Raw genomic sequence first — 11141 nt, forward strand, 5'->3', positions numbered from 1 at the left:
GCCACGCTTAGGTTATCTTGGCGATGACGAGTCCAGATCTGAGATATTGGACAACCAAAGCCTGTAGCGTGGCAGCAGTCGGCATATGCTACGGAGTTGGTGGTGGTGTCGTGTCGCCTCGGCGGGTCCAGGGCCGGAAGGCACTCGCACTCTCGCCCTTTTCGAACTGACGCCTGGTGGGTGCCTCTCGGTTTGGAGCTGCTCTGGCTAGGCTTCTTTCTCCGCTTGCGTGCTCTCTCTCCCTATATGTATCTAGCGGTATACTACCTATGTTGCCTCCAGATGTCTATGTCTTCGTCGTATCTTTCTCTGGTAACGAACATGTATGACTACATCTTCCCTTCCCTTCTGGGTCTACGAAACCTTGGAAGTGGGAAAGGGAAGGGATGAGGGTCCCTGATTTGCTGTCTATGGTACCCATTCGATGGCTCGGCATCGCCTGTTTATTCGATGGCTCGGCATCGCCTGTCTATATGACCTTTCCTTTACCATGATGTCGACGCGCTTAGTCAAATAAAAAAAATATGCTGAGAGCAGAGATAATTAATAAAAAATCTTGAGATTTTTTGGTGGATAGTTTGCGTAGGTATTGTTGTAAGCCGTCGCAACGTATGAGCAACCGACTAGTGTAGGTCTATGGTCGAATAGTAATGCGAAGCAAAGTTATCAAACATGAAGGGTTTAGTTTGTCCGGACAGACATGACAAGTGGTTAACTTATTTTTAAAATTGAAAGATTATATATGCTTGGCCAGCCGCTGGCAGATATCATGCGCTTGACAAAGTCACTGTGGATAACTTGTTATTTTTGGATAGACCGTCTACTAACGCTAAGTGAATAAATAGCCAGAAATGATGCACGCCGGCGGCCTGCTAGCTGGTGCTAACGCAAGGGCAAAAGAACGACGAAGGAATATTACTGTACTGGGCATCTTTTTTAAAAAAACAAAACACTGTACTACATGTGTACATAATGAACAATACTATGGGCTCGCTCACATGAGCTAGCTCTGTACAATTAAACGCGTGTAATTGCTACAGCCACATTTTGCTGGGAAGACGTATACGATGTCTGTCAATACATCACTACGACGTGTATACCTTTTTCCCATTCAGCCGAAGGCCAGGAAATAAAGCAGCAGAGACACCTTTCTGTTTGTACTACTATGCCCATGTCTGTCGGTCGAGTCGGCACGTACGGTGTGGGAGATGTGAGCAGCAGAGTCGAACGATCTGCTAGCGCTACGCGTCTGAGGTACTCCTAGGCACCCAGCAGCAGTGCAAGCCGTAGGGCATCGCGTACGGGAACTTGGCCCGCGCGATCTCGTGGAACGTCTTGGCGTCCAGCACCAACGCGTAGGCCGATCCGTCCTTGGCGCTCACCATCGAGATCGCGACGCCTGCCAAAGTTTAGTTTCCCAAACATGTTAATTCTTAACTAGCTGGCACGCCCCATATATATGTAGGGACGCATTGCATGCAGTGGATGTCGAAAGGTAAGTCCGGCGGCGATCGAAACACTAACCGTCGTCCTCCTCCACGGCGCCGGGGCGCGGCACGAAGAAGGGCTCTGACGGCACGGCGCCCTCCTCGTACCAGTTCTTGGCCGTCTTCTCCACCAGGTCGATCTTGGTGAGGGTGTTGGGGAAGTTGCACGGCCGGTGGGCTCCGCAGGCGTAGGCGTACCGGTACTTCTTGCCGACGTGGGCCGGGTTGATGCTGCACATGTCCATCCCGCGGCCGTGCTGGTCCGGGTCCAGCGCCGGCTCCAGCTCGCCGAACGGGCTCCCGTCCAGCGGGATCCTGAAGCGGCCCACCCTGTATGTCCCGTCCCGTCCCGCCCAACACCACGGCCCGTACGTCAGACTCAGACACCAGCCTTTCCCTCTCTGATCTAAACTTGGTACCGTACCTGGCGTCGGGGAGGACGTCCTGGCCGGTGGAAGAGCGCAGGTTCTGGAGCCGGAGCTTGTCGAGGATGGAGGTGTTGGCGTTGTGCTCGCAGCAGTCGGCGATGATCGCGGTGACGCGGCCCTCGTCGTCCTTCTCCTCGTACGCGTTGATGAAGTGGAACGTGACGAACGGCGGCACCTCCACGGTCGCCACGACCCTGCCGCTAGCCTTGCACATGACGTGCATGTAGCTGCCGGACTCGAGGTGCCACTCGAACTTGTACAGCGGCGTGGGCTCCGCGCGGAGGAGGTTCCTGGCGCAGTACCGGAGCGGCATCTCCGGCACCACCACGTAGTGGTCGGTGATGGGGAACGAGTGCACCCACCCGGGCGCCGGCCCGCCCCGACAGTCCACCCTGCCGACGAACCGCCGCTCGTTGGTCCCGGCGTCCATCCTCACCACCGAGTAGCCCGGGCGGATGAGGTCCGGGATGAGCGTCCAGAACTCGGTGTCCGTCACGATGGGGTGCGCCGAGTGGATGAGGCCGCCCAGCCTGTCCGTGTACTCGAACTTGCCGATGGTGTCGAGCGTGTCCGGGTCGACCACGATGGAGCCCTTGATGGTCTCTGTCAGGCAGAGGACGCGGCCGTCGCCGAGCCTGACGACGCCCGTGTTGGAGTTGTCGGTGAGCGAGGAGCCCGAGAAGAGGGTGGCGAGCTGGCCCACGTGGGAGAGGAACCCCTCCGCCTTGGGCACCTCCGAGAACTCGCGGTAGCACACCTTGCCGTGCGCGCGCGCCGCCTTGTACGCCTCCGACTCGATCTGCCGGTGCGCGCCCACCGCCTGCCCGTCGCGGAACGACACGCGGACCAGCGTGGCGTAGCCGTCGAACAGGTGCCGGAAGCCGTAGTCGCCCAGGTTCCACAGGCCCGGCCCGTTCCTCAGGTAGGTGCCATCCTGCAAGCACAAACAAGCTGGTCTCTTTCAGAATAGCACACGCACATAGAGTCAAATGGAGTCGTCGTGGGAAAGATAAACAAATTAGCTAGGACGAAACAGTGTGGTCTCGTCACTTGCGTGGAGTTGTGGTTAGGGGACAGCAACAAGGTCGTGGCTGCGTCTGCGTGCGGCAGCCCTTTTCTCAAAGTATGCTGCAATGATCACAGGACAGCGACTCCATGCATTGTCGCCGCTGCCATGAGTAAAAAACAACAGAGAATCTTATTGGTATATATGTTTTGTTCCCCGCAAAGCACCGTGAGTGCCAAAACGCCATCGCTTTTCGATAGGCGCCCTTGCGAACGCTCTCGGGTTCATCGAGATGTATGCTCACAGCTAAATTAATGGATGGCCAAGTGCGGTTCGATCTCCAACAGCTGATGATCCAACACACTTGCTTCTCCGTAATACTACTACTGTTCCTGCCCTTCTAGGTTAGGTTATTACGTGTCCAATCGCTGGCTCAAAAAAGATATGCATGTAACCCTAATGACTTTGCTGCCTATATGCGCTTTAGTTTACCTGTCTGTGCACAGATGTGTTTGGTGTTGCCCTGCACTAGCCAGCTGGGATGCTTCAGCGATGAAAATGGCCAGGTTAGTTCAATTTTTTTTTTGTTATGATCCATCGATATTTGATCTGGTCTAAAAGTGCTTATGCCAACACTCCCTCCCTTTCGTACGTTATTCGTTAAATTACTTCTTTCTTTTCATTTTTGGTAGACGAACGAAGATATGCTTACCACCTTTTGCCTGTACAAAATATATGGGAGGTGATCTGAAAAAAGTGTCAGTTTGTAGATACACGAAGCGCGGAGACTCTTTTGGACCACCAAAGTAACGGAAAAGATTCAGATTCTCTAAGAAAAAAAAAAGCATGGCTAACCTTAGCTTAGAACACCGTCAAAAAATGTTATATAAAATGGGAGAGGTTATGGTCACTTCAGGAATCATCAAAGGAACTACTCCAGTTCGCACAAAAAGTCATATCATCGATCAACTCTTCCCGAAAACAAAAAGGCAGCAGAGATCGATGATCAAACCAATAGCCAGATGAATAGTGGTACCCACCAGCCAGAGCGGCAGCTCTCCCTCCAGCTCCAGCGCCCCCTCCCACCTCTCCTGCCGGACGCTCTTCCACGCCGCGTGCTCGACGGTGCCGCGGCCCCCACGGCGGCGCGGCGGGGCGTCGACGACGGGCCGAGCCGGAGCTACGGCCGGCGCTGGCGTCTCCGTCACCACGCTAGCCGCGAGCGGCTGCACCACGGCCCGCTTTCCCTTGCCCCCCTGTGTGCTGCTGGACAGACGGCCCGGTACCGCCGAGCCACCGGCCGACGGCCTGCCGCTGGCGCCAGACATCGCTGCAAATACGCACAACGACGAAGCCATAGTGGGAGACATGGCGAAAATGCTCTTGCTAGGGTTGCAAAGTCGCCTGGAAAGGAGAGGGCAGTAGTAGCTTAGCTAGCTAGCTAGAGAGCACGGTGCTAGCCGGGGGAGTGTGGTGTGTACTAGTATGATCTGGCTTGGTTTGGGACGAGTTCGTGCCCTGGTCAAGGCCATATATATAGCCGCGGCGTAGGGAGGCAACGGGGTGGAATCTTTCCTTGGGCAAATTCTTTGAGCAAAATGACGCGCTCCCTTTGTTTGCATTACGTTGTCACGTTGCTGGCTGTCGCTGCCCTGGTTTCCTCCGGTTGGTGGGCAGTTGGGCACTGGCCCGGCGAACCGATGATCTAGCCTAGGGCTGTGCATATTCTCACCCAAAACCAAAAACAGAACCAAACTGAACCGAAAGTTTGGGGTTTTAGAGTTCTGGTTCGATTTCGGTTCGTAAATCCGCAAAATTCGATGTTCGGTTACAGCTTCAGTTTCTAGTTAAAACGGAACCGAACACTCAAGTTACCGAACAACAAGCATTGAAGCCCAAGCTGCTGCGAGGCTGCATAGTGCATAGAACTCCGCCTTTGGCCTCCCGCTCCTAACCCTAGCCGCACCACATAGGCGCAAGTACTCCACACTCTAATCCTATTCTAATATCGATCCACTTCCCTTCCCATCGCCACCCCGCGCTCCCTCTAGCGTGCTCCGCACTTACGTAGACTGAGGACCGCAACAATAGCTATCTCTTCTTTGAATCCTCGGTAGACGATGATAGTGCATCCCGTGAGGCCGTGTACCTAGGTCGTTGATGTGGATCGCACGATAACCAGGGAGCCAGGAACATGAGGCCACACCCCATGAAGAAGTCAGGGGCCTACGATGTCAAGGAGCAGGGAGGCGTGCGACTTCCGTGGGGAGCTGGGGACCCAACGGATGCAGGGGTCTAGGGACGATTAATGCCTGGTGGTGAGCGTTTGCTGCCTGAGCATCACTAAGGTCTCCTTCCATTACAACGACAACCACAACAAAGTGCTCCTCCCATGTATGTCTATAATCTTCTCGACTTGTCTTCTACTCATGAGTTACATGCTTTCTAATTATGTAAAGATGGCTACTATGGTAATGCAATAGGAGAGAAATTGTAAGTAACAATCACCTCTTTTTCTTTATTGTTTGATGAGTATAAAGAAATATATGCTCCAAGTGAGAAGGTAGCACAACCTATTGACTCTCAAGATCAACCATCAAATGACAAAAGGTTGATGAGGACTATCATTAACCATTGGTTACACAATAATGAGGTGGAAATGCCACTATAAAATCTAAACTTGACAAGTATTTCTTAGAGGACAATGAGAGGACAACAAAGTGTTTGCCAAAAGAGAAGCACACCACTAAAATAGCACTAGGCATATAGTAAGCAGGAAATCAACCAAGCGCTAGTCAATGGTAGAGAGGGTGAACTACCCCAAACAACGATCACTCATAATGTCAAAATAGATTTAAAATCTTAAAATGAGTAAAATTTTGGAGTTTGCGGCAGATCTCAAGTTTTACTCAAAAGCATGTGAGTGCGAGAGGTTGTAAGCATTATCATTGTTTAACTTTTCAACCGGGTGTAGCATATATAGAAAAGTAATTAGAAGCTAAAGACACCGGTTTCGATCATCCACTTTGAAAGTCGCTTAGAGGGGGGTGAATAGGGCGAATCTGAAATTTATAAACTTAAGCACAACTACAAGCCGGGTTAGCGTTAGAAATATGAACGAGTCCGAGAGAGAGGGTGAAAAACAAATCACAAGCAAATAAAGAGTGTGACACAAGGATTTGTTTTACCGAGGTTCGGTTCTTGCAAACCTACTCCCTGTTGAGGTGGTCACAAAGACCGGGTCTCTTTCAACCCTTTCCCTCTCTCAAACGGTCACTTAGACCGAGTGAGCTTCTCTTTTCAATCAAACGGGACACAAAGTCCCCGCAAGGACCACCACACAATTGGTGTCTCTTGCCTTGGTTACAATTGAGTTGATCACAAGAAAGAATGAGAAAAAGAAGCAATCCAAGCGCAAGAGCTCAAATAAACACAAGTCACTCTCTCACTAGTCACTATTTGATTTGGAATGAACTATGGACTTAGGAGAGGATTTGATCTCTTTGGTGTGTCTTGTATTGAATGCTATAGCTCTTGTAAGGTGTGTGAAGTTGGAAAACTTAGATGCAATGAATGGTGGGTGGGTGGGGTATTTATAGCCCCAACCACCAAACTAGCCGTTTGGTGAAGGCTGCTGTCGCATGACGCACCGGACAGTCCGGTGCGCCTGCCACGTCACCTGGCCGTTGGATTCTGACCGTTGGAGCTTCTGTCTTCTGGGCCACCGGATAGTCCGGTGGTGCACCGGACAGTCGCTGTTCACTGTCCGGTGCGCCATCTGGCCGTGCTATGACTCTGGCGCGCACTGTAACACATTTAATGCCTTCTGCAGACGACCGTTGGCGCGAAGTAGCTGTTGCTCCGCTGGCACACCGGACAGTCCGGTGAATTATAGCGGAGCAGCCTCCAGAATTCCCAAAGGTGAGCAGTTCGGAGTTGGAGTCCCTGGTGCACCGGACACTGTCCGGTGGCACACCGGACAGTCCGGTGCGCCAGACCAGGGCACACTTCGGCTGACTTTAGCTCTCAATATTTGAATCCTTTCTCGGTTCTTTTATTGGTTTGTTGTAAACCTTTGGCACCTGTAGAACTCATAATCTAGAGCAGACTAGTTAGTCCAATTATTTGTGTTGGGCATTTCAACCACCAAAATCAATTTGGGAAAAGGTGTAAGCCTATTTCCCTTTCAATCTCCCCCTTTTTGGTGATTGATGCCAACACAAACCAAAGCAAATATAGAAGTGCATAATTGAACTAGTTTGCAGAATGTAAGTGCAAAGGTTACTTGGAATTGAACCAATAAATTCTCATAAGATGCGCATGGATCGATTTCTTTATTTTTAACATATTGGACCACGCTTGCACCACATGTTTTGTTTTTGCAAATTCTTTTGTAAATTCTTTTCAAAGTCCTTTTGCAAATAGTCAAAGGTAAATGGTAAGATTTTGAGAAGCATTTTCAAGATTTGAAATTTTCTCCCCCTGTTTCAAATGCTTTTCCTTTGACTAAACAAAACTTCCCCTCAATCAAATCCTCCTCTTAGTGTTCAAGAGGGTTTTAGATATTAGTTTTGAAAGGGTTGTACCAATTTGAAATTCTATCAAAAATAAGATACCAAATTGAAAAATCACCATTTGAAAAATCTTTTCTCAACACAAATTTTTGAAATTGGTGGGTGGTGCGGTCCTTTTGCTTTGGGCTAATACTTTCTCCCCCTTTGGCATGAATCGCCAAAAACGGATACTTGAGTGAAATATAAGCCCTTTTAACTACTTTCTCCCCGTTTGGCGAACAAAATATGAGTGAATATTATACCAAAGTTGGAGAGTTGCATGGAGCGACGGCGAAGAATGAGTAATTGGATGGAGTGGAGTGGAAGCCTTTGTCTTCGCCGAAGACTCCAATTTCCTTTCAATCTATGACTTGGTTTGAAATACACTTGAAAACACATCAGTCATAGAATGTAAAAGAGACATGATCAAAGGTATATTAATGAGCTATGTGTGCAAAACATCAAAAGAAATTCCGAGAATCAAGAATATTTAGCTCATGCCTAAGTTTGTTAAATGTTTGTTCATCTAATGGCTTGGTAAAGATATCGACTAATTGTTCTTTGGTGTTAATATATGCAATCTCGATATCCCCCTTTTGTTGGTGATCCCTTAAGAAATGATACCGAATGGCTATGTGTTTAGTGCGGCTATGTTCAACGGGATTATCCGCCATGCGGATAGCACTCTCATTATCACATAGAAGAGGAACTTTGGTTAATTTGTAACCATAGTCCCTAAGGGTTTGCCTCATCTAAAGCAATTGCGCGCAACAATGGCCTACGGCAATATACTCGGCTTCGGCGGTAGAAAGAGCTACAGAATTTTGTTTCTTTGAAGCCCAAGACACCAGAGACCTTCCCAAGAAGTGGCAAGTCCCTGATGTGCTCTTTCTACTAATTTTACACCCTACCCAATCAGCATCCGAATAACCAATTAAATCAAATATGGATCCCCTAGGGTACCAAAGGCCAAACTTAGGAGTATAAACTAAATATCTCAAGATTCGTTTTACGGCCCAAAGGTGAGCTTCCTTAGGATCGGCTTGGAATATTGCACACATGCATACGGAAAAGCATAATATCCGGTCGAGATGCACATAAATAAAGCAAAGAACCTATCATCGACCGGTATACCTTTTGATATACGTATTTACCTCCCGTGTCGAGGTCGAGATGCCCATTAGTTCCCATGGGTGTCTTGATGGGCTTGGCATCCTTCATCCCAAACTTGTTTAGAATGTCTTGAATATACTTCGTTTGGATAATGAAGGTGCCCACTTGGAGTTGCTTCACTTGAAATCCTAAGAAGTACTTTAACTCCCCCATCATAGACATCTCGAATTTTTGTGTCATGATCCTACTAAATTCCTTACATGTAGATTCGTTAGTAGACCCAAATATAATATCATCAACATAAATTTGGCATACAAACAAATCATTTTCAAGAGTTTTAGTAAATAAAGTAGGATCGACCTTTCCGACTTTGAAGCCATTAGTGACAAGAAAATCTCTTAGGCATTCATACCATGCTCTTGGGGCTTGCTTGAGCCCATAAAGCGCCTTAGAGAGTTTATATACGTGATTAGGATACTCACTATCTTCAAAGCTGGGAGGTTGCTCAACATAGACCTCCTCCTTCATTGGTCCATTGAGGGAGGCACTCGTCACGTCCATTTGGTAAAGCTTGAAGCCATGGTACGTAGCATAGGCAAGTAAAATACGAATTGATTCTAGCCTAGCTACAGGTGCATAGGTTTTACCGAAATCCAAACCTTCGACTTGTGAATATCCCTTGGCCACAAGTCGGGCTTTGTTCCTTGTCACCACACTATGCTCATCTTGCTTGTTGCGGAATACCCACTTGGTTCCTACAACATTTTGGTTAGGACGTGGAACTAAATGCCATACCTCATTCCTAGTGAAGTTGTTGAGCTCCTCTTGCATCGCCACCACCCAATCCGAATCTTGAAGTGCTTCCTCTACCCTGTGTGGCTCAATAGAGGAAACAAAAGAGTAATGTTCACAAAAATGAGCAACACGAGATCGAGTAGTTACCCCCTTTTGAATATCGCCGAGGATGGTGTTCACGGGGTGATCTCGTTGGATTTCTTGGTGGACTCTTGGGTGTGGCGGTCTTGGAACTTGTTCATCTTCCTTATCTTGATCATTGGTATCTCCCCCTTGATCATTGCTTTCCTCTTGAGGCGGCTCATTATCTTGATCTTCTCCTTCATTATCTTGAGCCTCATCCTCATCTTGAGTTGGTGGAGATGCTTGCATGAAGGAAGATGGTTGATCTTGTGCATTTGGAGGCTCTTTGGATTCTTTAGGACACACATCTCCAATGGACATGTTCCTTAGTGCGACACACAGAGCCTCTTCATCATCTAGCTCATCAAGATCAACTTGCTCTACTTGAGATCCGTTAGTCTCATCAAACACAATGTCACAAGAAACTTCAACTAGTCCAGAGGATTTGTTAAAGACTCTATATGCCCTTGTGTTTGAATCATATCCTAGTAAAAAGCCTTCTACAGCCTTAGGAGCAAATTTGGATTTTCTACCTCTTTTAACAAGAATAAAACATTTGCTACCAAAGCCTCTAAAATATGAAACATTGGGCTTTTTACCGATTAGGAGTTCGTATGATGTCTTCTTGAGGATTCGGTGTAGATACAACTGGTTGATGGCGTAGCAAGCGGTGTTGACCGCCTCAGCCCAAAACCGATCTGAAGTCTTGTACTCATCAAGCATGGTTCTTGCCATGTCCAATAGAGTTCTATTCTTCCTCTTCACTACACCATTTTGTTGTGGGGTGTAGGGAGAAGAGAACTCATGCTTGATGCCTTTCTCCTCAAGGAAGCCTTCGATTTGTGAGTTCTTGAACTCCGTCCCGTTGTCGCTTCTAATCTTTTTGATCCTTAAGTCGAACTCATTTTGAGCCCGTCTCAAGAATCCCTTTAAGGTTTCTTGCGTATGAGATTTTTCCTGCAAAAAGAACACCCAAGTGAAGCGAGAATAATCATCCACAATAACTAGACAGTACTTACTCCCGCCGATGCTTATGTAAGCAATCGGGCCGAATAGGTCCATGTGAAGGAGCTCGAGTGGCCTGTCAGTCGTCATAATGTTCTTGTGCGGATGATGAACACCAACTTGCTTCCCTGCCTGACATGCGCTACAAATCATGTCTTTCTCAAAATGAACATTTGTTAGTCCCAAAATGTGTTCTCCCTTTAGAAGCTTGTGAAGATTCTTCATTCCAACATGTGCTAGTCAGCGATGCCAAAGCCAGCCCATGTTAGTCTTAGCAATTAAGCAAGTGTCGAGTTCAGCTCTATCAAAATCTACTAAGTATAGCTGACCCTCTAACACTCCCTTAAATGCTACTGAATCATCACTTCTTCTAAAGACAGTAACACTTGTATCCATAAAAAGACAGTTGTAACCCATTTTACATAATTACGAAACTGAAAGCAAGTTGTAATCTAAAGAATCTACAAGAAAAACATTTGAAATGGAATGGTCAGGTGATATAGCAATTTTAACCAATCCTTTGACCAAACCTAGATTTCCATCCCCGAATGTGATAGCTCGTTGAAGATCTTGGTTTTTCTCGTAGGAGGAGAACATCTTCTTCTCCCCTGTCATGTGGTTTGTGCACCCG

At 47.9% G+C, this 11141-nt stretch overlaps 1 protein-coding gene across 1 annotated transcript; it reads right to left on the reverse strand.

The window, feature by feature from the left end:
• Positions 1-982: 982 nt before the first annotated feature.
• On the reverse strand, positions 983-4402 carry LOC100502522 (uncharacterized). Its single transcript, NM_001197000.1, has 4 exons — positions 3962-4402; positions 1912-2849; positions 1525-1817; positions 983-1399 (listed from the first exon to the last, which is right to left on the reverse strand). The coding sequence occupies exons 1-4, from the start codon at positions 4289-4291 to the stop codon at positions 1242-1244; spliced, it is 1719 nt and encodes a 572-aa protein (NP_001183929.1). The 5' UTR covers positions 4292-4402; the 3' UTR covers positions 983-1241.
• Positions 4403-11141: the final 6739 nt, after the last annotated feature.

This window comes from Zea mays, chromosome 3 (assembly GCF_902167145.1).
Source record: "Zea mays cultivar B73 chromosome 3, Zm-B73-REFERENCE-NAM-5.0, whole genome shotgun sequence".
NCBI lineage: Eukaryota > Viridiplantae > Streptophyta > Magnoliopsida > Poales > Poaceae > Zea > Zea mays.

Coding starts and splice junctions, on each gene's coding strand:
- LOC100502522 (NM_001197000.1), bottom strand. CDS start 4,291: ATGTCTCCCACTATGGCTTCGTCGTTGTGCGTATTTGCAGCGATGTCT. Junction 2,850..3,961: donor GAGAGCTGCCGCTCTGGCTG/GTGGGTACCACT, acceptor TTGTGCTTGCAG/GATGGCACCTACCTGAGGAA. Junction 1,400..1,524: donor CGCCGTGGAGGAGGACGACG/GTTAGTGTTTCG, acceptor AAACTTTGGCAG/GCGTCGCGATCTCGATGGTG.